Consider the following 27,673-nt stretch of genomic DNA (forward strand, 5'->3'; position numbering starts at 1 on the left):
TGACGCAACCAGCCACGGGAGAGGACTAAAGCAGCGGGGAGGGGCGTGGCCAGGAGCGAGTATTAGATCTCTGGAGTCACGTAGCTCTGCAGCAGAATCAGGTTGCAGAGAACAGATCGGGGTTTATCATCAATAGGAGAATACAGGTGAGTGCAAGCCCCGATCATCGTGTGTGTTAGGTGAAGGGGGCTCCTCTACGTGCTGCATCGGTCTTTATTGTTGGTATTTACTTATAGATGAGCTGCAGATCAGCGCTTATTACAATCATCACTTGTCTATGTGCATCTGCAGCTGCTTCAATTGTATTTTAGGTATGCAATGGCTTCTCCAGCTCATCTGATAAATGGATGTAGGACCTAGAGCTTCAAAGATGGCTGCTGTACATCTTCTGTATAGAAAGAGCCATCTGCCATAAGGGAGTGTGCAGGGAGAGGTGAGGATGGCTGTGTGCTGCCTCTAGTACTGGGAGAGGAGAGCAGGTACAATTCATCTACTGGGGGGTCAGCTGGTATCTATAGAAATAAACTGCATAGCTGCATATTGTGGTGGAAATCTAATTCTTCCCCCTTTTTTTTTTTATATATATATATATATATATATATATATATATATATATATATATATATATATATATATATATATATATATATATATATATATATATATATATATATATATATATTTTTTTTTTTTTTTATTTTTATGCTGCTAGAGAGCCAGAAATCTGCGAAATGACTGCAATGCTTCTTCTGTTATCAGACAATCACTTTAAAAATAGGTGATGGGGTACAAGTAATATATCTCTCCCCCCCCCCCCCCCAATTATACTGTATAAGAAGTAGGCCATTTGACAGGTTTGTTTCATTCTTTACCTCCATGTCCACACCCCCGTCATGTATTACCGCTGCAGTTCTATTCATCATAGTCGTAGCATGGAAAGAAAGACCTTCATTTCTCATCTGTTGATAATTGATGCTTTGAACAATATCCATTCTTCTGTTTACATTCTGTTAACATCAGCACTAAATAATGAAATCTTAGGATGAGATGATTGTATGTTGGTGTGTGTGTGTGGTTTTTTTTTTTTTTTATTATTATTATTATTATTATTATTTATTTTTTTCTGTGTACCGTGTTTGAATAAATATAGTCTTATCGTTTTGCTAAATTTTTCTTGAATGTTCTGATAAAATATCTTCTGCTGCTATAGAACTGATAACTGTGACTGTTCCCAGACCTTAATAAGTGGGGAAGGGTCACATATTTAATCTAAATTTAGAATAAAGCTGGATACACACTATACAACTTTTGTGGTTAGATTTCCTTTTAGATTTACCTTCAACTATGTAATGCAAGGGCCTGCCAGATTGCATACCAATTAAAAGTGTTTAGATTTGACCTCATATTATATGGTTTTGGTAAATCTAAAGGAAAAAAATCTAAAAACAATTGTATAGTGTGTATCCAGCTTTAGGCTGCTTTCACACTGATGTGTTTTTACCTTGTTAAAAATGCAAGAAAAACGTTTCTCTCTTTTTTTTTTAAACCCTAGGTTACTCTTCAGACCACTGTGCTGCAGGTGCATTGTGTTTTGTCCTGCATGCCACATCTTTGGTGCGCTTTTCAAGAATGCAGCTCCCCATTGAAATGAATAGAGATGCACCGCTGTTGCGTTTTTTTTTTTTTTTGTCACGCTCCTTAAAAATGCATACGTGTTTAATGCATTTTTTCAGCAGAGCAGTGTGAAAGCACCCTAAATTACTAATGTCTTTGTAAGCTACCTCTAGTACCAAGCGAGGATGAGTCTCTCATAGGTAAGCTGCCCAGGCTTGTTGTATGAAAGAGAAATGAATGGATATTCCATGAACTGGGCCTGATACTTTATGGGCTAGGTCACCCAAAAGCGACATTTGCAGATCTTTATGTGCATGAGGCAGCCCCTGCCTTTTATGTATGGCGTAGATGAAATAAAAAAAAGTCATGCCATATTTCAAACCACTTAGGCTGGGTTCACATATTTGCAAATTGGATGCGTTTTACAATGCATCCAATTCGAATGACCTGTGAATGTGACCGGCTCTCAATAGAGATGGCTGCGGTGCAGTTTGAAAAATGGTCCTGTGCGTTTTTGGGTCCGGTTTAGGTGCAAATTCAGGCAAAAAATTGTACCTTAACCAGTGAACAGGAACGCTCCAGACTGCAAACCGCATCTGGACATCTGTGAACCCAGCCTAAGGAGTTTTGGGTATTCTGTTCAGGATGTTGTCTTTCAGAGTTGCTTTATTTATTTTATTTTTCCATAAAATATAACAAAAAAAAAAAAAACCACAGTGAGCGAGCTAATCATTCATGATGGCCACAGTAGGCGTGGAGACCAAGAAACGCAAGTGCAGGTTTCTCCGCAGTGAGCCACTGACAGATCCGTGAAACGGGTGGTTCTGTTCTCCACCAAAAACTAAAATTAGATTTTTGGGTTGGTTGACCCTTTTTAATAGCATGAAGTCTTTTAGGTGAAGCACACGGTATGGTATTTATTGGCTGTGCAGCCTTATGAGACAGGCTGGTGGTAGATGAAGGACAATTCAAGGTCATTACTTGAGTAATAGGTTTGGCCTAAGGACAGATCAGTTTATGTCTTTTTCTGAATGAACAAAGGACTGACTTGTTTCTAATGGGGAACTAAGGGAAATTACTTTTTACCAAGTGGAATTCTAACTGGTATATTATTTATTAGGTGAGAAAATTAAGCAAATCTCTCAGCCTGCTAGGGTCAGACCCTTCTGCCTATTGATTTTCTACACTGGCCTGTTTTTGGGGATTCTGTCAGTTTGCTTTTGCAGATTGCTAATTTCAGCTACAAAGCCTTCTTGTTTTGGTTGCTATGGTTGCTGGTTATCGTCAGCAGAAGCTGCCACCTTCCTCAGATGGTGCACTTCCACAGAATGCCAGGGGGATTCATTATAGCGGAGCATGTAAGCAGCATCTGTTGAAGAGTTTGACACCTGTAGAATATACATGTTTTTAATGTCTGGCATTCATGTTTATTATGTGTTAGTGAGCACATACAGTAAGTGACATTGCTGAGGTTCCTTTCCAGGCAACCCATTTACTTTGCTGACTGCTGTTTCTAGGAGACTTGGAGGATGCAGTTTAGCATTAGAGCTTTGTTGGAAAGTAATCTCTTTACCTATCTCCAAGGCTTCTATCCTTGGACTGCTAAATCATATTAACTTTGATTACAGGAAAGAAGCCTCAAGGTGTATGTGCAGTGACTCAACGGAGATTACATTTTGGTGATCCCCCCTAGGTCAACAAATATCATTGCTTATTTATTTTTTTCTATTATTATTATTATTTATTATTATTATTTATTATTGTTATCTTTATTACTCACTCTTCATTTTTATTTTTTGGGGAAAAATGGAACAAAATACTAACTGTATGACATTTGGCCTCCTTTCACACCGTTATGGAAGTCCTTATATAGGCTTTTTTTTTTTGCTCACTTATGTGTTTTTAAACGTGTTCATGCATGTGTATGCACACAGTTGTTCAGGTGTAAAAAAAAAAAAAAAAAACCGCGCAAGACCGCTTGTCACGCATTTTACAGGTGCCTCCATTGAAGTCCATGGAGCCATAAACAGCACATCGCTATTCCAGAGAAAAAAAAGTTTGTATACCTTTTTTTTTTTGAGGGGCACATCCAGTGGTGTATTTAGGTTTTGTGCTGCCCTAGGCCCAACTAAACTTGTGCACCCCCTAATTGAAATATGACCCATCCCTTCCTGTAAAGGCCACACCCCTTTCTGTTTATGACCCGCCCTGTCACCTGTAAACCACAGACCACAACCACAGTCTATCAATGCCCATCCGTGTAGCCTCATCAGTTCCTGTAAGTTCAGCCCCATCAGTGTAGCCTCATTACTGCCCATCAGTGCAGCATATCAGTGCGGCCTCATCAGTGGATATCAGTACAGTGCCCATTAGTCCAGTCCATCAGTGCACCGTATCAGTGCAGCCTCATTAGTGCTCATCAGTGCAGTTTATCAGTACCCACCATTGGCACCTCATTAGTGCCCATCAGAGCAGCATATTAGCGCCCATCAGTGCAGCAAATCAGAGCATATCAGTGCAGCATATCATTGCTGCCTTAACAGCTGCCATTATTTTTTATTATTAGTGCAACCTTATCAGTGGTACCTCATCAGTGGCCATTAGTGTAGCCTTATCAGTGCCCATTGGTATAGCCTTATGTCACTGGATTAGTAAGATTACTCTTTTTTTTCTTTTATGAAATTTGGACTTGTGATTTTTTTCACTTATTTGTATAATGACTAGGAAGTCCATAGTCATTATACAAATAAGTGAAATCAGTGGCAGCAAACATAAGCCCAAATTTCTTATAAGATTGGAGTAATCTTACTAATCCAGTGACATATTGCGATAGCTCATATGAGTTAAGCAGGTCCAAAATATTTTTGGCATCATATACAATTAACAGTCTTAATTGTATATGATGCAATTAAATATGCTCGCTCAAGGACAAGGATATTTAAAGGAATTAAATTTAAATTATTGACAAGATGCCCACCATACCTGGGGGCGGAGCAGGGTAGGTGGAGCATTAAGCTGCATTGGCCACACTTATTAGCATCGGCGGCTGTCGGGCCAATTGTATTAAGTGTAGTTGGCGGCGTGCTGTCTGTCCAATTTTTGTCCTCACCGGCAGGTAGCAGTGTGACCACTTTATGGGGATGCCAGACTGATTTGCCTCCTGGACCCTGCCCTCCGGCCTAATCTGCCGCATAGGACTGGCACTATACTAAGTGTAGTGCAAGCCGGCAGTTACCCTTTTTGTGTGGGAGCCGGGAGGAGGCTGCTTTTTTTTTTTTTTTTTCCATGTGGGGGGGCGGGGGCAGCTTTTTTTCGTTCCCTCCTTGCAAAGTGCTGCCCTAGGCCTAGGCCTTGTTGACCTAGGCCAAGATACAGCACTGGGTACATCCTAGTGATCTGAATGGCCTATATTGAAAAAAAAAATAGGATTCCTGTTGCTGAGCTTTGTCGCTCCTAGGTGCAAAAAACACGTCCCCCCTTCCTTTTATCTTTTAAAATCCTTTCTTTCTAATCTTAATACTGTTTTTTTTTTTTTTTCCATTTTTAAGTCATTTCTGCATTCCAAGTTGTTACACCTAAAGAAAGTTGCTTCACAAAAAGATCTACAAAAAACAAGTATGATAATGTTACACAGATGTTCTATTTAAATTTACAAAAAGTAATATAGATTTCAGCATCTTTTTAAACCATTTCGATCCATGCATGAGCAGGCCTGGTTGTCTACAAGTCAATCCCTTGATCTACTTGTGAACAACCAGCCTGTTGTTTTTTTTTTTCCCGAACAGTTAGTGCCATCGGCTTATAAGCTGGCAATAGTTATTAATGTGTTCTCTACCAGCAGAACACAATATAGCACATTGGAAGGGATCCCCCCATCTACACTGTGTTGATGGGGAAATCAAGCAATTTTCTTTCTGAAAGAAAATTGCATAATGTATGGTCTGCATAAAAAGTGCCGGAATGTGAACTGTCATGGCAGGATGACTTATTTTGTTATAAAAGCTACATAATTTGCTTTCATTAATTTAATTTTGAAAGCGTATGGGATTTTAGTGAATAACTTTACATATACTTTAGGTCAGTGGTTCTTAACCTTGTTGGAGGTACTGAACCCCACCAGTTTCATATGCGCATTCACCGAACCCTTCTTAATTGGAAAAATAAAATATGATTTTTTCAAATTCGAAACATAGATATATATTTAAGTATATATTTATACATAGGTGCACAAAATGAACAAAACCATTAAAGAACAAAACCATTAAAACATGGGGTGTCAGGAGGGCACACACTGGGGTGGGGGGGTTGGGAGGGCATACCATGGGGTGTCAGGAGAGCACACACTGGGGGGGAGGTGTTGGGAGGGCATATCATGGGGTATCAGGAGGGCACACACTGGGGGGGTTGGGAGGACATACCATGGGGTTTCAGGAGGGAACACACTGGGGGGAGGTGTTGGGAGGGCATACCATGGGGTATCAGGAGGGCACACACTGGGGTGGCTGGGAGGACATACCATGGGGTGTCAGGAGGGAACACACTGGGGGGGGAGGTGTTGGGAGGGTATACCATGGGGTATCAGGAGGGAACACACTGGGGGGAGGTGTTGGGAGGGCATAACATGGGGTGTCAGGAGGGCACACATGGGGGGGGGGGGGGATGGGAGGGCATACCATGGGGTGTCAGGAGGGCACACACTGGGGGAGGTGTTTTGAGGGCATACCATGGGGTATCAGGAGGGCACACACCAGGAGGCATTCCCAATGCTTTATTGAGCTAAATGAAAAGGACATGCATTTCCATTTATCAGCTAACAGCACCTCTATGCTAAGCTGCAGTAACTCAACAGACTTAGCAAAGAGGTGCTTGTAAACGAATCCACCATGTACAGCTAGCTGAGCCTACCTCCAGGATTATTCATTCGGCTCCCTCTGCTCAGTTGCTCACACTTCCCTCTTCCAGGCGTGATCTCCGTGGTCAGGTACATCCCCATCCCGCCCACTCATGCAGCAAGCAGCCTGCAGGAGATAGGCTGGAAACCTGCTGGGGGAGGTACAGGGGGCGGAGCGTCAAGTGTCTATGTGTAATGGCTGTGAGTTTTCCCGACAGCAGCTCTGATTACCCGGGGTGCGCTCGGCCTCACAATCAGTAATATTTTTTCGAGGGGGGAGCAATTGCCCCATTGCCCCCCCCCCCCCCCCCGCCGAACCCCCGAGACTGACTCACTGAACCCCTGGGGTTCTATTGAACCCAGGTTAAGAACCACTGCTTTAGGTGAATGCTTCCTTTCTGTCAAATTAAACACTGGACCACATTTTTAGTTGGTTACATTCTTAAAAATATTTTTCCCTTTTTTTTTTTCTAATGTTTCTCTCCAGGAAAAGTCCAAAATGACCCACCAATATCCAGCACTCAGTACGGAGCAGAAGAAGGAGCTGTCTGACATTGCCCAGCAGATTGTCGCTGATGGGAAGGGTATCCTAGCGGCTGATGAGTCTGTAGGTGAGTGATGGGGAGATGGATACAGTGAGAAGTGGGAGTGGCTATATCTAGCTGTAAAATATCACTTAAAGCATTTTATGATCTCTGGCAAATTACTGCTGCAGCTAATCGATGCATCTTTCATTTTGTAAGTAGTTAATCCTGTTTTGTTTAAACAGGGGTAGGCAACCTCAGAGGTGGAGATGCATCTGAACAACATGGGAGAAGTCAAAGATCACGGGGCACACTGTCGCCTCCTCACACCTGATTTAAACCTCTAATTGCCAATCTACCGTGTCTCATTTGCGTGCATTGCATGGCAAGCATGGGTGTAAATCAGGTGGTGAGGAGGCAACGTATCACCTCCTCACCGCTTGTCAAACACACTCCGATCACTTATCAGAGGAGCAGCAGTGCCTGCTGCAGTTGTAAATGAGTTGTATTCGGCAGCTGCACCCTTAGTGCTCATTCACAGATAAAGTTGGTCTGTGGTTAATCCCTGCAAATGAGTCGCAGTTTTACCACCCGCCAATCCCTACCCTTTTATCTCGTGAGGCAGCAACCGAAGGCCCCCTTTTGATTTGGTGGGTGCAACCGCCTGCCAATCGTGACCCTCTCAAGCAAATGGGGCCACTCTGCAATCGCCCTGCAACTCCATACTTCTGTGGGGTCTGAGGGGTTAAAGCGGGTGGCGAGAAAGCAACACAATGCTACCTGCTTTGACTCCTTGTTTGTTGTACTACAAAAGGTTGCAGGACACTTGCAGAGTGGCCTCATTCACTTGAATGGGTCATGCTTGGCAGGTGCTACACCCACCAACCATGACAGGGCGTATAACTCCTGCTGTGACATGTGTACACTCTTGGCCACTGCAGCTAAAGAGGGTGCGGTTGGGGCGGGGGGTAATAAAAAAAAAAAAGCATCTTAATGCGGTTATATACACCACTTGGTGATTTTTACCCACAGGTAAGCTTGTAATGAGGCTTACCCGTAGGTAAATTGAATATCTCCTAAACTTGCACGGTTTAGGAGATATTCACCCTGCATGCAGGCGCTGACTTCAGCGGCACATGTGCTTTTAAGGTTTGGCATATCATGCTGGAACTACTTCAGAGCTCCTAGCAATAACAGTGGGCTTCTGCGCACATGTGCGGGAGTGACATTATCGCGGCTCCGGCCACTCGCAGCGCTGGAGCCCTGCGAACCCGGAAGAAATTCTGGGGGAACATGTCCGCTCCCTCAGCGGTGACTGGGCGCTGCTGCGGTGGCTTCGTTCGAAGGTAAGGATTTCATAATGTGCTAGTATGCGATGCATACTAGCACACTATGCCATTGCCTTGCAGGGTTTCCTTTTTCTCTCAGCAGTTTACTACCGCTTTAACTATGGGGGTTTTATCACCCCCCCCCCAACTGCAAATGTAAATGAGCTCATACTATTCTGAGCCCCCTATAAAGCTGCATTCACACTGCTGCCCTGCGGTCTACCTGCACAGCATCTGCAACTTTCCTGGGCTAGCTGCGCTTTGCCATAGACTTCTATTTTATCCTGCAGGTGTGGTGCACTTTCTGACAGCGCACCAAAACTCTTGCCTGCATTCAGGAGTTTTGGTGCGCTTTCAGAAAGTGCACCACACATGCAGGATAAAATGGAGGTCTATGCCTAAGCGCAGGAAGCTGCAGGCACACTGCACCCGCGGGGTGGGTAATCCGCAGCACATCAGTGTAAAAGCAGTCTTATACTATTATGCCCAGTGTATTGCTTCACACTGAGCTGAAGATTTCTTCTCTTCTGCTGCTGGCACCACTCTTGAGACTGATCGAGATGAAGTGCAGTTGAAGTGATTTTTGAACTGTTCAAATTACTTTTGCTGTAATGTCTTGTCAGGGAGTATGGCCAAGCGTTTTAGTGGCATTGGCGTGGAGAACACTGAGGAAAATAGGCGTCTGTACCGTCAACTTCTCTTCAAAGGCGATGAGCGTATGCAACAGTGTATTGGTGGCGTTATCTTCTTCCATGAGACCATGTACCAACAGGCAGACTGTGGCACCAATTTTGTCCAAATGATTAAGGATAAAGGCATTCTTGTAGGAATTAAGGTAAGCGAGTTTGGAAATGCATATCTGTCTGCATTGTGTTTAAGTACACAAACCAAGAAAAAAGCATTTTATTTTTTCACATGGAACTAAAATAATATCTCATTGGACGACACCACTGACAGGCTGCAGTACATTCAATGTACATTATCTCACAAAAGTGAGTACACCCCTCACATTTTTGTAAATATTTTATTCTATCTTTTCATGTGACAACACTGAAGAAGTGACACTTTGCTACACTGTTAAGTAGTGAGTGTACAGCTTGTATAACAGTGTAAATTTACCGTCCGCTCAAAATAACTCAACACACATTTGTTAATGTCTAAACCGCTGGCAACAAAAGTGAGTATACCCCTAAGTAAAAATGCTCAAATTGGGCCCAATTAGCCATTTTCCCTCCCTGGTGTCATGTGACTCGTTAGTGTTACAAGGTCTCAGGTGTGAATGGGGAGCAGGTGTGTTAAATTTGGTGTTATCGCTCTCACTCTCCATACTGGTCACTGGAAGTTCAACATGGCACCTCATGGCAAAGAACTTTGATGATCTATAAAAAGAGTTGTTGCTCTACATAAAGATGGCCTAGGCTATAAGAACATTGCCAAGACCCTGAAACTGAGCTGTAGCACGGTGGCCAAGACCATACAGCGGTTTAACAGGACAAGTTCAGCTCAGAACAGGTCTCGCCATGGTCGACCAAAGAAGTTGAATGCATGTGCCCAGCATCCTATCCAGAGGTTGTCTTTAGGAAATAGACGTATGAGTGCTGCCAGCATTGCTTCAGAGGTTGATGGGGTGGGGGGTCAGCCTGTCAGTGCTCCGACCATACGCTCCACACTGCATCAAATTGGTTTGCATTGCTGTCATCCCAAAAGGAAGCCTCTTCTAAAGATGATGCACAAAAAGACTGCAAACAGTTTGCTGAAGACAAGCAAACTAAGGACATGGATTACTGGAACCATGTCCTGTGGTCTGAGACAAAAACTTTTTTTTTGGTTCAGATGGTGTCAAGCGTGTGTGGTGGCAAGCAGATGGGAAGTACAAAGTGTGTCTTGCCTACAGTCAAGCATGGTGGTGGGAGTGTCATGGTCTGGGGCTGCATGAGTGGTGCCAGCACTTGGGAGCTACAGTTCATTGAGGGAACCACGAATTCTAACATGTAATGTGACGTACTGAAGCAGAGCATGATCCCCTCCTTCGGAGACTGGGCCGCAGGGCAGTATTCCAACATAACGACCCCAAACACCCCTCCAAGACGACCACTGCCTTGCTAAAGAAGCTGAGGATAAAGGTGATGGACTGGCCAAGCATATCTCCAGACCTAAACCCTATTGAGCATCTGTGGGGCATCCTCAAACAGAAGGTGGAGGAGCGCAAGTCTCTAACATCCACCAGCCCTGTGATATCGTCATGGAGGAGTGGAAGAGGACTCCAGTGGCAACCTGTGAAGTTCTGGTGAACTCCATGCCCAAGAGGGTTAAAGCGGTTGTAAACCCTATTAAAAAAACAAAAAAAAAACCTGCAAGACAAAGGCATAATGAGCTAGTATGCATCGCATACTAGCCCATTATGTTTAACTTACCTTAAAACGAAGCCCCGACACGGACCCCCGGACATCGATGCGGGCGCTGCCATGATCCCTCGTCGTCTCTTCCGGGTTCGGCGGCTCCGGCGCGCTGATTGGCCGAAAGAGACGGCTCCAGCGCGCTGATTGGCCGAAGCCGCGATGACGTCACTCCCGCGCATGCGCGCGGGAGTGATTTTTCCGGCAAGCTCCCGGCAAGTTAATTGAAGGTCCCCCCGGACCTTCAGAGCGCATGCGCCGCTCGCGCGAGCGGCTGCATGCACTGTAAATATCTCCTAAACCGTGCCGGTTTAGGAGATATTATTTGTACCTACAGGTAAGCCTTATTATAGGCTTACCTGTAGGTAAAAGTGTCAAAAAGCGGGATACAACCGCTTTAAGTCAGTGCTGCAAAATAATTGTGGCCACACAAAATATTGACACTTTGGGCCCAATTTTGACATTTTCACTTAGGGGTGTACTCACTTTTGTTGCCAGCAGTTTAGACATTAATGGCTGTGTGTTGAGTTATTTTGAGGGGACAGCAAATTTACACTGTTATACAAGCTGTGCACTCACTACTTTACATTCTAGCAAAGTGTCATTTTTTTCAGTGTTATCACATAAAAGATACAATTTAAACTATTTACAAAAATGTGAGGGGTGTACTCACTTTTGGGAGATACTGTATATTATTTTGTACTAATCTTGTCCTTGAAAGTGAACCTGTTGCCAGGCTATGGACATATGAGTAGTAAATGAGCTTGCAGTTCAGGTCCGGCACAAGCAGTAGGCAGCTTAAGCAGCCACCTGAGGGTGCCAGGAGGGGAGAGTAAGTAAAATCTAAGGAGCTGAACCTCGGAGCACAGTGCCGGACAAGTTTCGGCACTGGGCGCCAGTGACTTGCCTAACAGGGCTGCGCTGGTGTGAGCACCAGGAACACCTTCCTCGCGGCTTGTGCAGATGTTTTGGGGCTCACATGGCAGCCATCTTTCTATCTCCTACCTATCATCTCTAGCTTAAGATGAGAGCTGCGGATGACGGGAGGCATGTACACTGACCACAGTGTGGGGCTCAGCAGCCATGATATACACCATGGTCAGTTTACAGGGGGGGTAGAAACTGTCATGATCAGCCAGGTTTTTTAGGTGATACGGGATGCCAAATGACACAGCACAAGCACTGTGATGTATAACATGCTTTAAGGAAAGCCTATCTGTGTGTGTGGGGTGTTTGTTACCAAAAAAGAAAAAAACACGCTTTAAGCCCTCCTTGCTTGTTAATCCCTGCATTGAAAGACTTCTGTGATCTCCTATGCTGAATTCAGGCTAAAACATGCTAACTAAGTTTACTGGATACAATCATTTATAGTACAATTTTATGGGCTATTTTCACAAGATGAAATAGACTAAAGTTTTCCATCTTTGGGCTTTGCCTCAGATTTTCTTTCCTGCCTTGATGTAAATGACATTTCATAAAACATGTAACAGTCCATTCCAGGCAGCATAAGACCATTACCCTTGCAGTGAGGCCTCCTCACACTCCAAGGGTTTATGCTCATTAAATCTAAGGGTACAGGAATAAACTCCAAAACTAATCGTATTCATTGCTCCAGCAAGCTTCCCATTAGGCTCTGTGACTAAGCCCATAAAGTCTTGTCTCTTTAAAGCAGTTGCCTCTTCTGATATGACACGCTTTGCCGGTATGGAGGTATAAGGTAGGTATTACAACTTCTACCCCCTATACTTAAAGTATAACTAAAGGCCAACCCTTTTTTATAGGTTTTGGATAGTGGAGAGGGATTAGAACACCTGTCACTCTTTATTGCTGTCTGTGCCCCCATTAGGGAGATTCACCCTCTCTATTTGTCCTGTTTACGATTTACTTTGAAAGTAAAAGGTCCAACATTTTGGGTTGTCTCCAGAAAAGCAAGAGGGGGGGAGGGGGCACTAGTTCTGGTGACCTGGGGGTCCCCAAGGACATCCCTTAATTTGCAGGCTTTTCCTCTCACTTCCTGTTTGGCTATGGGACAGGAAGTGTATGCAAATCTCCGCAATTGGACACAGCTGGCAAAAAAAAAAAAGAAATCGGACCGGGGGTTATAAACCTCTCTTTCTCTATCAGAAATGGGGGGGAGTTTTGCCTATAATTCTACTAAACAAGCATTTAACTTTTGCAGTGGGGTGGGGGGGGGGGGGGGAGGAGTGTCGCCGCAATTTTGTGTGGTGTGTGTTTTTTTTTTTTTTTTTTTTTTCTTTGGGGTGGCAAGGGGGTTTAGGATGCATTTATGCCTCTTTATGGTGTGGTACATTAGAGAGAATCCTACCTACTCCAACTTTGGTGTTTCATGCAAACCACACTTTCCATAAGTATGAATATTAGAGGTTCACTGAATGGAAAGTGTGTGTATGTATGTATGTATGTATATGTATGTGTGTGTGTGTGTGTATATATATATATATATATATATATAAATTTGTATTGTATTTCACTTTTTCAATGAATATGAATTTATTGTCCGCCTTCTGCACCTTTTTTATCTCAAGAAAAATGCAACCCTTTTAAATTGTATGTCTTCACACTGGTCTGTTGTGCTTCCGGTTTAGTGTTAAAAATCTGGCTTGCTGCATTTTTTGGTCAGTTTGAAAAAAAAAAAAAAAAAAATTGCACCAAAAATGCACCTCCCCATTTTAAATGCAATGAAACTTGGCACGAACGCACCTGTTTTATGTTTTTGATGTGTTTTTTGTCACATGACCTATGAAAAACACACCATAAGTGCTACAGTAAAATTGCTGTAAAAAGCGTTTTTCGGGGCAATTATCGGCAACTTTTTCTTTATCTGCAAAAAAACACAATTGGCTGAAATTTTGGTGCATCTCTAAGGAATAGTAATATACAGTGCACTGCAGAGGAGTAGTTGTAACCATGATTAGATGCTGAGAAAGCTGCACTTTGTTAGTACCAGGCTGTGTCCTTTCTGACCTATAGTGATGAATACGGGAAGTGCACATGTGGTAAAAGGTTAATACCGCGGTACTGCCCCCCACAGTAGTGTCTTCTGCCTCCCCTTCACATCAAAGCCCCCCTTGGCTCTGGCTTCCCCTTTACATTACAGCCCTGCAGCTCTGGCATCCCCTTTACATCATGGCTCTGCCCCTTCCTATCTTGGTTGCCCTCCATCTAGTGCTGCTGTGCCTCCTGCTCTTTGCGGAACTGTTCTGCCTCCCGCTCTCTGCTGTGATAGTAACAGCAGAGGAGGCAGGGTGAAAGCAGCAGCTCCTAAATGGTGGGACTGCAGCAATCCTGATGGAGCAGTGACTAGATCCGGTCCACGATCCACCATTTGGTGATGTCTGATATGACCCCCCCAATAGAAAAGGATCAGTTTAAAATTATGTGTATAATGAGCATTCGCCACTCAATTACCCTTCTTCCTTCTTTTTTTTTTTTTTTTCGCTATCAAATTAATTTCTGTGGAGATTTGCTACAAATTGAAAGCCCTGCTTGTTACAAAAAAATCTCTTTTGACCAGTTGCTTTAGTTTAGAATGTATGGCACAGACTTGTGTCCAGAACACATAAAATGTCCTGTTCCAAAGGGTGAGAAGGCCCTCTGCTACAAAAGTGGTTAAAGCCAAGCTCCACATCTAATGTGTGTGTGTTTTTTTTTTTTTTTTTTTTTTTTTTTTTTTTTTTTTTTTTTTTTTATAGTTCGATTGGGCCTGTGGTCCCAGCTACATTCACTATACCGCGTTGTGTTCCAAAAGTTGTACGAAGACTTTCCATCCCACTCCTTTGAACAAATCGTCAGGCTGAGTGCTGCTTGGCCATTCACAGCAAGCTTTGTAATCTGTGATTGAATACAGAGCTTCCTCTAATTGGCTGATGATGTCACAGTATCCACCGCAGCCAACTATTTAAAGGGACAATCCAATATAGTTGAGCTTTAATTTTTTAATACAGCGTGTCCAACAAGTGCACCTGTTGGTGCGATTTTAAGTAATTTGTTTAGGTTAACTTGGCCCAAATAAGCTATTTAAAAAGGACATTAAACATGGAGTTAGGTTTTATTTCTTTATTCTAAGAAGTTAAAAAGGGTAAAACCATTTTAAATGAGTTTGGCTGTAGAAGCTGTTGGTAACATTGGCCATTTTTTTTGTGGCTTTGGACTATTTCCTTTGAGCATTGCGGTCCTGGTATTTATTCCAACCAGAGACTTTATTAGCATTTTTTCTCCCTTTGTTTCTGTGGATGCCATAGGGTGCTTCCATTTTCTAAATCACAACTGTACGGATAATTTGGCTACCTTTTTTCTCCCAGCTTGGCTCTACTGTGACTGATGCAAATATTCAGTGTTCTCCAATAAGTGCTGTGTAGAGGAGTAAAATAAACACATCCAGAAAAAAAACGGAATGTTCTTTTGTAACAAAAATGACACGACATTCCAGTTCCAAGAATGAGCAGTGTAGCTCTTGTGCTAGGGGTGCTGGAATTTCTAGGTCAGGCAAAGGACGGATCATCGGCTCTTCCACTCATCTACTTTCTATTATTAGAGCTTTTAATGGGAGAGATGAAGATAACTTGGAGATTTGCTTTTATATACACCCATGTTCAAGCTGCGTAGCTCTTGACAACCAGTTGGAAGTTATTTTTGCACTGATCAAGCTGCAATAGACCAAACTGAAATCTAGGAGGTATTTAATGTTGGTTATTTTAGGTTTTTTTGTACATGTATCATTGTCCTTTTTAATTGGATGGGAATGGAGCCTTGTTACAGCCTCTAATAGTGTCTTATGTTATGTTTCTGACAGGTGGATAAAGGGGTTGTTCCCCTCGCTGGTACTGATGGTGAAACCACAACTCAAGGTTGGTAATTTAAATTCTCAGAAGTTGTGGGGTTTAGGCAACAACCTTTTTTAAAGGTAATGAAAAGGTTGTTCTCTGTGTGTTTTTTAATGTTCCATGAAGGAGGGGGGGGGGGGGGTCAGCTTAAATTACTGTAAAGGAGGGTGCACAATAGTTGCCCTACTTATGATCTAGAGTTCTACGCAATGGTCTGCCTTTTCCTACTACTTCTCTCAGAGCAAATCAGATGATGCAATAGAAAGCATGTATTCCCTGTGTGACTGATAACCCAAAGGATGTATGAGAAGGATCTCTACTGGTAAATATACAGATCACTGTATAAAAATAAGATGCATAAAATCAAGCTTGTAAAAATGTGAAATGCATAAAAACAAATTAAGTACCGTTGTTACTGGGATAATACAATTTTCAATTGGACCAGCTTGTAAAAGATAATTTAACCGCTTGTTTTGTGCGCCCCTCCATCCCCCGCAGCACTGCAGGCTTCCCTGTCCTGTAAAAAAAATAATTAAAAATTGTTATAAATAATGGTAAAATAATTGTAAACTTTTTTTAAAAAATATTTTGTATATATTTTTTCTTTTTTTTTTTTTTTTTTTTTGTAAGAAACCATTAAGGCCCCTTTCACACATGCTGTCCGTTTGTCCGTTTTTCATCCATCCGTTGACGGATGAAAAACGGACATCAATGCATCTCTATGTAAAAACGGATGACAACTGATGATCATCAGTTAACATCCGTTTTCATCCACTTCCGTCAATGTCCGTTTTTTTGAACGGATGAATGCCCTATTTTTCATCCGTCAAAAAAACGGATCGGACGAAAAACGGATGACAAAGGATGAAAAACGGATGTCAACTGATGACAACGGATGACAAAGGATGAAAAACGGATAACAACTGATGAAAAACGGATGAAAAACGGATAACAACTGACGAAAAACGGATGAAAAACAGATGACAACTGACGAAAAACTGATGAAAAACAGATGAAAAAACGGATGAAAAACTGATACATTTGACGTGACTGAACTGATGAACTGAACGGACCGTATGTGTGAAAGGGGCCTTAGGGTCAATTCACACAGGTTCTCTTTTTTATGTTTTTGTCTGCTAATAATGATTTTAGTGTTTTTAGTGAAAATATTGTCTTGATATATTTTGGGGGGGGGGGGGGGGGTGGGCTGTACAGGTAGGCTGTACGGGGCCCCATGATTTCTAACAGCAGCCATGGCAGGATGAACGGTTTAAAGGCAAGTGGGCAGAATGGAGGGCATTTCACACGTGTTGCCTATGCATGTCTGTGCCGAGAGTAGCGGGACACATCAGTGGAGTGCTGGGGGAGGGAGAGAGGAACGCACACTGAAGATAAGGAAGTCAAGCTCTGCAACATAACTAATTCGCTGGAAGGAAGAAACTTTAAATCTAATGAATGGACATGCCCTAAAAATGTAGCGGTATACATTTATGAACCCCAAGGGATCATTATTTGCAATGTTTTATAGCAGAAACAAAAGAAGGCAGGGTTTTTTTTTTTTTTTTCATTTTTTATATAATAAGAAATAAAACCAGTGGTGATTTTAAATAACACCAAAAAGCTCGGTTTCCCAAAAAGTGTATGCAATGCATAAGGATACAGTGTTGCATGGCTGAGTAATTGTCAGTCAAAATATCACAGTGCTGAAAAATGGCCTGGATAGGAAGTGGGTTAAGAAGTCAGTCTTCAAGTGGTTATTAAACATTTTATTAAGCTTGATTTGATAACTCTTGAAGGTTTTTTGTTTTTTCTGTTTTACTTTATTTACCACATGATTATGCCAGTCCCCCATCTGTCCCTTTTTTTTGATTTGACAACATATCAAATGCAGAAGCAGATCCGTGCTTTTGTGGTCGGTTTGCGTAGCTGGGCTTTTTACTTGGTGATGCAGGACACTGTACCTATGGGTTGCATACCTCTTACTCCTGTAGTCAGTATAGCTAGCCTCTCCCCCTACCAGGTCCAGGTGTGTTGATTTACAGCAGATCCCAGGAGAAGCCTCAAGTCCATCAACCTAGCAGGGACTGGGTGGGGAGTGTGGCTGGCTGCAGCTGCACCCAGCTAGTATAGCAGTAGCGGTGGCAGAGTAATGCAATGCTTGACCTTCCCACCATAGACGTTCCCAGTTATCGGCAACAAAAACCTGAAAGGATGCTGAGGTGTCCAGTGAAACTGAACAGATTTGCTGCTGAGCTCTTGTATTCTGACAGCGTATGCTCTAAAAATGTGAACTGGGCTCCCAAAAACTGTGTGAGAAAACACAGGTCAGCCATGTTGTTCAGAATTCATAAGCCAGCCATGACCTTTTATAGAATAGATACAACAGCTGGGATCCCCTTTCTATATTTCCAGGAGGGCAGCTTCTAAAACTCATACCGGAAGTAGCAGTAAAATATGCCTTGAATAAGGGTTAGCCGAGCCAGATGAGAATCTGCGACGGGTTCCTCCTCAACAATGGCCGTCCCAAGATTATGATATTTTGGGTGTGGGAATAAAAAACAAATAAAACATAGCGTGATACTGTATAATCAAGTGAATCACTCCCAAGTGTGTGAAAGAAAAAAGGGGAAGGTGATAATGCAGCCCACCACCAACACAAGCAGCTTACCAGATGCTGATGTGTGTAAGCAAATATGTGCAATCAAAAAGACGATGAAGGCTATAGATGAACCACCACCTTAACGTATTGCAATTACCAGATATATGATGAGTAAAAGCGAAACACTGTGTACCACATAGAGACCGTAGGATAAGCCACCACCTTGATATTAATGCAATTACCAGATATTGGAGGTAAATAAGCATAGAGGGTAACTTCAAATGAGCTGAGAACCCGCTGAAAAGCTTCACCAAAACAATCTGCTTACCAGAAATACGCCAAGTAAATGACAAATCTCAGATCCAGATGTCCTCGGGGGATATAAATCTCCTATGAGTGAGCGGTCCCTGGTGGTGTAGAGGCGTACCCACAGATATGGCTTACCGCACTAATGAAGAGACAACACAGAAGTCCCCTTGCTTTCTCCTTGCCAGCACGGCTCCTAGGACTGCTCTCTGGGAAACAACACAGAAATCTTCGTTCTTCTCGTCAAGAACGAAGATTTCTGTGTTGTTTCCCAGAGAGCAGTCCTAGGAGCCGTGCTGGCAAGGAGAAAGCAAGGGGTCTTCTGTGTTGTCTCTTCATTAGTGCGGTAAGCCATATCTGTGGGTACGCCTCTACACCACCAGGGACCGCTCACTCATAGGAGATTTATATCCCCCGAGGACATCTGGATCTGAGATTTGTCATTTACTTGGCGTATTTCTGGTAAGCAGATTGTTTTGGTGAAGCTTTTCAGCGGGTTCTCAGCTCATTTGAAGTTACCCTCTATGCTTATTTACCTCCAATATCTGGTAATTGCATTAATCTCAAGGTGGTGGCTTATCCTACGGTCTCTATGTGGTACACAGTGTTTCGCTTTTACTCATCATATATCTGGTAATTGCAATACGTTAAGGTGGTGGTTCATCTATAGCCTTCATCGTCTTTTTGATTGCACATATTTGCTTACACACATCAGCATCTGGTAAGCTGCTTGTGTTGGTGGTGGGCTGCATTATCACCTTCCCCTTTTTTCTTTCACACACTTGGGAGTGATTCACTTGATTATACAGTATCACGCTATGTTTTATTTGTTTTTTATTCCCACACCCAAAATATCATAATCTTGGGACGGCCATTGTTGAGGAGGAACCCGTCGCAGATTCTCATCTGGCTCGGCTAACCCTTATTCAAGGCATATTTTACTGCTACTTCCGGTAAGCAGTGAATTCACTTATTTTCCTGCACGGATATTTGGATGAAAATATCATTTTGGACTTTTTAATTCAATTTATCACTTTATCAAACCTTGGGACTCTTTAGATTCTTTATTTTTGTTTGTGTCATTTAGCGCAGCTTCTCCCCCCTTTTTTACAGTTTTTGAGGTTTGTCACATGTTAAGTTGCTGCTACCAATTTAGATATTAGCGCAGTTTCTCCCCCTACACTTTTCTACAACTCATACACTTTTGGCTGCATTCCAACCACCTTTATCAGTAGATTAATAGGACACAGAGTCTCTTAACAAACAAAAAACCAAGCATGGTAAACGGATAACCTTTTGATTTAGCCCATAGTAAACCCCATTTTAACAGGACAAGACACATCCCAGTCTGGCTCTCCGTAACCCAACATAAAAACTTGAAGTTTCAGGCTTGTGTAATTACAACGTTGCACAGAAATTACAACGTTATGCAAAAATCCTAACTAATAATATCAGACTAATCACTGGTCGTAAATAGTTTAGCTGGAGTAGTTGGCGAATATACAATGGTCTATCTCTTCCTGGAGTGTATGTTCATAACTGCTGAGCTCGTAATGGTACAACCAGAAAAAGGGCATGATTTAGGTAGGAGCATTTTAGGCCCAAACACCACAATCCTAGGAAGTACCAGAGTCTGATAAGGCTCATTACATCTTCTAGGTGGAACAGGCATCTGATACTGATCCTATTTGTATTCAATCAAACTGTAACTTCATGCTGGACAATATTATACAAGTTATCAGAATAGAACCTGTAGGTATTCCAAGAGGAGAAAAACATATATAGATGGATAGGTAGATCTATATTTTGAGGGAATGGCAAATCTAGGGTCATAAACATTGCCATGCCATCAGGCCTTATTAGTAGTCAGATTATTTCTGTCCACACCCTCACCCGGGACCAGAAAAGAGAAACCTCTGCCAAGAACTACGAGCGCCACTAATACATCTTGCTCATGGACTGGTCTTTGTTGCACTCACAGAACCAGGCCTTTAAGTATTTTCATTCTTAAAACCAATTTTTTTTTTTTTTTGGAACCAAATTTTGGAATAGCAAGTTAATATTGTATCTAATGCACTAAGCCAAAACGTAAAGAATCCATGTTACTGTCTGTGGGGACTGTGGGTATTACAGACCTGTATTAAGTCATAATTATTATTGTAAATGCTGATGTTTATGCTAAATATCTGGTGGCAGTAGATTGGAGGTATAAAAGGGGTTAACTGAACCCAGTGATGATCACTCTGTCTGCTGGTATGTAGATTGTGGTCCCACAAGTTACAAAATCTTTGCACAGGTTGAGTGTTGTGTGATTTGAGATTGACCATGCATTAATCACAAGTTGGGGAAGGTGGCCAGGGTCAGACACTGCGTCTGTCAGACTCCTCCCCCATTCTCAACTATGTTGTACAGTCTGCTAAATACCATGTCAAATCCCACTGCTTCCAAAATACAAAAATACATGTAACAATGAACTAATGCAAACAGAGGCTGCATTATTTATGTATTTTCTTTTTGTCTGGCGTTCAGCTTTAAAATGTTGCCATATGTAGGTCAAAGGCATTGATAGCTGACTGTTAGTCTTCATGTGGAAATTTTAGAGTTTGGGATTAGACTTGGGTGTGGACCTCCTATTGTCTATGAAATGAAGTTACACTCTTTTGTTTGTGTGGGTGAAATGGAGCTTTAGTCTTTCTTCTGATCACCTCTTCAGAAATAAAGTCATGCAGTGCCCACACATGTAGGTCCAGCTGCCAGATCGGTTAACACCTTGCTTTTTATTTTTTAGGTTTGGATGGCTTGTCGGAACGTTGTGCCCAATACAAGAAGGATGGTGCTGACTTTGCAAAATGGAGATGTGTTTTGAAAATTAGTGAGCACACCCCCTCTTCAGTGGCCATCATGGAAAATGCCAATGTCCTAGCTCGCTATGCAAGCATTTGCCAGCAGGTGAATGGGCTATTGTGTATGACAGCACAGAGAATACAGGATGGAATTGTTAATTACAAAAGGCATCAGAATAACCGGTTCTCAATGTAGATAAATGCATCCTCTTCTTCTTGCAGAATGGTATTGTTCCCATTGTGGAGCCAGAAATTCTTCCTGATGGAGATCATGACCTGAAACGCTGCCAGTACGTCACTGAAAAGGTGTGTATGCCTTGATCTACCTCCTGGTTTAAAAATTGATAGAGAACTAGATCTGATATGTATGCATTGGACAATAGATTTCTCAACATTTATTCCAAACTGCTTAGAGCAGTGGTCTCCAAACTGGCCCACTGGCCATATGCAGCCCTTTGCTTGCATTTATCCGGCCCTTGGGGCACTTCCCCCCCCCCCCCCCCCCCCCCCCACCAACACAAATGATGGGACACTAGTCTTACACAGACATGAACTATTCCTCCCATTGACAGCAATAATGGGGTGCTAATCCTCCCAGTGACACCAAGGGGGTACTATTTCTCTCACTGATGCCAATGGTGGGGTGATATTTCTCCCAATTTTAACAAATATGGGGCTTCTTTCTCACACTGACTAGTATGTCTGGGAAATTGTGTACTCCCAACAATGCTGGCACATTTTCTACTTCCATTGACCACAGTCTGGCCCCCCTCATGTCTGAAGCACAGAAAACTGGCTCTATTTGGAAAGTTTGGAGACCCCTGGCTTAGAGTAATGACCGAGGTCTTCTTTGTAACATGAGGATTCAGTCTACAGTGGAACAGCACATGTATGCAAAATTCTGAACTGTATTTCTACTCTTAAAAAAAAAAAAAAATGATACACAATTTAATTTTTACAAGATGCTGTAAGGTGTATGTTACGCTAAATATACAGTGGGTACGGAAAGTATTCAGACCCCCCTTAAATTTTTCACTCTTTGTTATATTGCAGCCATTTGCTAAAATCATTTAGGTTCATTCTTCTTCCTCATGAATGTACACATAGCACCCCATACTGACAGAAAAACACAGAATTGTTGACATTGTTGCAGATTTATTAAAAAAGATGTATATATATTTTTTTTTCCTATGCGTATTTTCACAAATTTGTATTTTCTAAATCATCAGTCTCTATCGTTTTCATGTACTTCTTTCATCTGAACTATTTTGTTAATCCTTACTTCCAGTCACCTTTGTTCCTTGTTCTAAATTGACCACGTGAAGCACAGAAGCTGATCTGTTAGCATGGTCAGTTATCCTTTTGGCTGGGCCATTCAGAGGTACAGGACATGTCTCTATTGGGTAGTTTGTTCATCCATCGTGCCCCCTGACCAATCAGTCTGCTTCTGGCACACACCCCCCCTCCCAATCATTCTGTCTTTTGAACATGCCCCCAGCTCAAGCACAGCTTGCACCTGTTTCAGGCTGAACAGACTAGGGAATACAGGTATAGTGCGTCTGCAGTGTCTTACAAACTTAGGAAGAAGAGATGCATAGTCACCTGACAGAACTTTTTAACCTTGTGGGGGGAAAAAAAAGTAAAGATCATTTCTGAAACTAAGCACAGTCAGTTGTGGTGTCTGCATAATTATACGTTTATTAGGAACTGTCTAGAACATTGTTGGTTCTTTTGGTTTACTTTTACTTTAACAATTGAACCAAAGATTTCCTCTTTTTAGGTTCTAGCTGCAGTCTACAAGGCTCTAAGCGACCATCACATTTATCTTGAGGGCACATTACTGAAACCAAACATGGTAACTGCTGGCCATGCCTGCAGCAAGAAATACACTTCTGAGGAGATCGCCATGGCAACTGTGACAGCACTTCGCCGCACTGTGCCACCTGCTGTGCCAGGTAAAACCAAGTGTTGTGTTTTTTTTTTTATTTTTCTTTGTGCCACTGAGACTTTAGCTTTGGTTTGAAGTAGAACTATGGCCTCCCATTTTATTAATGATAATAAAAATATTGTAAATGCTGTTGCACATACTGAAGGGTAACTACAACTATCGTACAACAAGTTAATAGTACCTTTCTATCCTAAAAATGTACTCCCTATATATTCTCCCTATACTAACTAAAGGGTTATCCCAGATTTGTAACGAGTTAACGGTACCCATCTGTCTAAGGGACTTATTCCTTCCATATACTAACCTGTGCCAGCACTCCTAGACGCGCGCGCGCACACAGCTCCGCGGGAGCAATGTCGGTCCAAGTCAAAACACGCACACAGGATGATGCACCACTCAACTTTTATTCCCCGGTCAGTATCCAAGCCCACTTTCATAGAATTGTTTATGGACATATGTTTGTCACTCCTAATAACACCTGTTAGTAAGTAATACACATCTTCTTAAAGTATATATTTGTGTGTAAGGCCCCTTTCACACGGGTCCGATCCGCCGGCGGACTCCGTTCTGCTCAGTGGGGGGGGGGGGGGGGGGGGGAGAGAGAGAGAGAGATCAGCAGCTGGCCCCGCCTAGCACTGCCCAAACCCTCCCACTTTTTATTCTGCTGTTTGGGTAATGTCTAAAGTTGCACAAATGGAGGATTGGGCTGACTCATGGGAGGTGACTTCCTCCTTTTTTTTTTTTTTTTTCTCTCACATATGCATATTAAAAAAAAAAAACTAGGGAGAATGATTTGAAAAGTTGGAACAAAGATCAAACTCAAGTGTACTGGATGATAAGGGAGGCCTATCTATAATAGGAATTTGGAGGGCTAATTTACTGAATAATATACAATCTAATGTTGTCAATGCTACTTTTGCTCTACAGGTGTCACTTTCCTGTCTGGTGGACAAAGCGAGGAGGAAGCCACTATTAATCTGAATGCAATGAACAACTGCCCTCTAGCAAGACCTTGGGCTCTTACTTTCTCCTATGGACGTGCTCTTCAGGCCTCAGCACTCAATGCTTGGCGTGGCAAGAAGGAAAATGAGCATGCAGCTGCAGAGGAGTTCTTGAAACGTGCAGAGGTAATGTGTTCCTCAGACCTTAAGCTGGCCACACACATTACAGTCTGCATGCTCAATATAGGTTTGCTCACATAACATTGTACATAACTCGGGGGCTGACTGGCAGCTTTTGGCCCAGGGGGCAAATACAATACAGAATCCCATGGTACAGCGACTCGGCCCTACTCCCACTCTCCCTCTTCCCTGCTTTCTCCTGACCCTGCGGCTATATAGGATGCAGGGAGGAAGTGATAAGGAAGGTCTCACTACTTCCCTTGTCACTTCCTCACTGCCAGCATTACCGCAGAACTAACCAGCCAGCCCCAATAGAAAACATTCTGCTGCTCCCACCCCCAGCCAGATCATAGTGTATTTGTGTCCTGCATACTGAGGCTGTGAGAACAGGTGAGTGGATGATCTCATGGCCGCTGCGTATTACTGATAGTGACAGCCTCACTATCTGCATGAAATTACAAGTACGTGGTACCACACGAATTGTGCAGTACCTATACTTGCCAACATTTAAAAAACAAATACATTTCAGGGACACCTTTTTCACTGTGCATTCAGAAAGCTATTGTAGGCAGAGAATGTACTTTAATTAGGGGTAGGGCATTCATTTAAAACAGGTGTGGTGTTACAAGTGGTATATTGTAAACCTAATACCATACTTTAAAGCGCTTGTATACCGCTTTAAAGTATGGTATTAGTGGGCATGGTTTAAATTGCGCTAAATATTGGGTGTGGTTAAAAAGAGCCTAGGATGACTTGCATGGTGCAGTGTATGGCAGTGGGTAGTATGTGCAGGGAGAGGAGTTCAGGGTGTATGGAGGAGGGTAGAATGTGCAAGGAGTGTCCCAATCCTGGCACTCTAAGGCAATTGCTCAAACCGCTGCCATTGGCCCTATCTCTTATCTATCTATCATTTTTGTCCAGTTGTGTGCGGTGTTGGACAGAGCGGTAATTAGTGCAGATAGACAGATCCTCACCATCATCTGACTCGCTGAATCCCCGGACTTCTTGTGCAGACGGATCCTCCCCATGCCTTGACTCCTCCAACAGACGTCGCCATTGGCACCCTGAGCAGCCTCTGCACTGGTGGGATGAAAACCCAAGACACATGGGGGGCGAGGCTTCCCCTGCCACTCAACCCAGCAGCCTGCGGCTCATTGGTCTCCGGACCAACTGGAGGGCAGCATTATAGGACAGAGGGGAACCTCTCCAGCTTCAGATCACCAGGCAACGGCAGGTGGGGCTTGTGGCGGGGTGTGAGCATGGGGAGCAAAGAGGTGCTAAAAAGCCGGGGGTGTGAGCTCTCCATGGAGATGGTGGTGGTCAGGAGGCAGAGGGATTCAGGCAGGTGTCTGGCTCTGACAGCTGCTGTGCTCCTTCTGCCGATCTTCTCCCAGCCCAACTGAGATGTGACATGCCAGAGAGCTGAGCCACCAGGGACATTGTGAAACTTCATAATAACCCAACATACATACATACATACATACATACATATGTACATACATACACTCAGACTTGGAAAAATGTTTACTTTTATGTATAACATAATAACCTGATTTTTTTTTTTTTTTTTTTCTTTAATTTTTTTTTTTAGGCAAATGCCCTAGCGGCCTGTGGAAAGTATGAGCACAGTGGTGATGGATCAGGGGCGGCTAGTCAATCCCTGTATGTTGCTAATCATGCCTATTAAGCTTGGTTGCCATATGAGCACTGACCTGCAGAACAACACCCCACTCTGCTTCACTCGTTCTTCAGCATTCACGTGGACATCCCCTGCCGCCAAAGCTTGGAATAACCACAGCCATTTGCCTCTTAGCCTCCCCAGTAATATTACACTGCCAGTATAAACCTATCTTGGCTTGTGCTGTGGTGGTGGATCTTAAATACAATGACGGGGTCCAGCCTTTGTCTTGCAGTGTAATGTATTTGGTTGTGTTAACTATTTTCATACTAGATCTTTTATTTTTTACAGTCTCATTTTACAGGTCTAAGTATAGAGAATATAACGTAAAGCTATAAAAAAGGTATAATATTTAATAATTTACAAATGATTAAGACTGACCTCTGCTGGACAGGAGAAGGATAGATGTTTATGTAAAAAAATTACTTTTCATTGATCTAGTACACTGGAATAATTCCCCTGCACAATGTAGACTCTATTGAACCCTTGGTGGTGTCTCTTTTAGAACACTCTTTCTTCAGTAACACTTTCACTCATCCAGGCACTGTTCTGTGAAAGGTCTTGCACTTTGTGGTACATCCATAGATTGCGTGGTTTTGCGCTACTTATAACTCTGGGAGGTAGATCCATCCTTTATGTACATTGGATGGTGTTAAAGTACAGAAGCCCTTAACACTAGACGATAACTTACTGCTGTGTATATTGTGAAATAGTGTTGTCGTTATCTGTATGCAACTGATGTACCAAATAGATTAAAAAAATAATAAACCAGTGAAATTTAGTGAAGTTTGTTTATTTTAAATAAGCCATAAATTTACAGGCATTGCTCCGCCATGACTATTTGGCTTCACAGAGGATTTTATGATGTGTATACGATAGACTTTTTTTTTTACCATGGGCAAAGTGGACTTGGAGGTTCAACCAACTCAGTGCTACAGGTCGATTTCCAAAAGAACAAGTTTGTTTTAAATCTCATTCTTCTTTATATTCTGCTTTTGTCTCTACCCGACACTCCCTTTGACTATATTACTTGTGACAATAGATGGAGTAAACAGAAGCAAATATGCATTCGTGCCTATTTTGTAGTTTATAAAATCACTTGAGAGACTCTTCTGTTCAGGATTGTTCCTCTTGCATCCTGAGGATAAAGGGGTGTAAGCTATGAAATGTGAGAGCCTACATAAACAATCTAGTCGATGCGTGTCCAATTATGCAGGCATTTGCATTACTTACTGGTAGATAAGGAGATTATAGAATCCAATTTTTAAAATTTCCGGTCATTGTAAGCCATTGGCTGAGAGCTTTGATCAGGAGCCGGTTGCCTGCTGGTTTTCCAGCATGCTCGTCCCGTTGGACCGGCTTCCATACACACGATCTAAATGTCGGCTGCTATTTTTTTTTTTAACAGGCCGCTGTCTCCTGACATTCAGCCCCTGTGTACTAGGCTTAAGGGTGATGTCTGATCTCAAACTGTGAATCTATACTCTCTTCCTTTTGCTTGTATAAAAATGAAAACCATATCCGGTCTCTTCTATCTTCCGTTTCTAAAGTTGGTAGGTTAAAAAACAATCTCTCCTGGAC

The 27,673-nt window shown here is 42.6% G+C and overlaps 1 protein-coding gene across 1 annotated transcript; it reads left to right on the forward strand.

The window, feature by feature from the left end:
- ALDOC (aldolase, fructose-bisphosphate C) lies at positions 1 to 26,869 on the forward strand. Its single transcript, XM_082246654.1, has 9 exons — positions 1 to 146; positions 6,993 to 7,116; positions 8,981 to 9,192; positions 15,567 to 15,621; positions 21,291 to 21,451; positions 21,568 to 21,651; positions 23,126 to 23,300; positions 24,221 to 24,420; positions 26,006 to 26,869. Exons 2-9 carry the CDS (start codon positions 7,005 to 7,007, stop codon positions 26,099 to 26,101), a joined length of 1,095 nt encoding a protein of 364 aa, XP_082102780.1. The 5' UTR covers positions 1 to 146; positions 6,993 to 7,004; the 3' UTR covers positions 26,102 to 26,869.
- Positions 26,870 to 27,673: the final 804 nt, after the last annotated feature.

The sequence above is a fragment of the Pelophylax lessonae genome (assembly GCF_965119305.1).
Source record: "Pelophylax lessonae genome assembly, chromosome: 2".
NCBI lineage: Eukaryota > Metazoa > Chordata > Amphibia > Anura > Ranidae > Pelophylax > Pelophylax lessonae.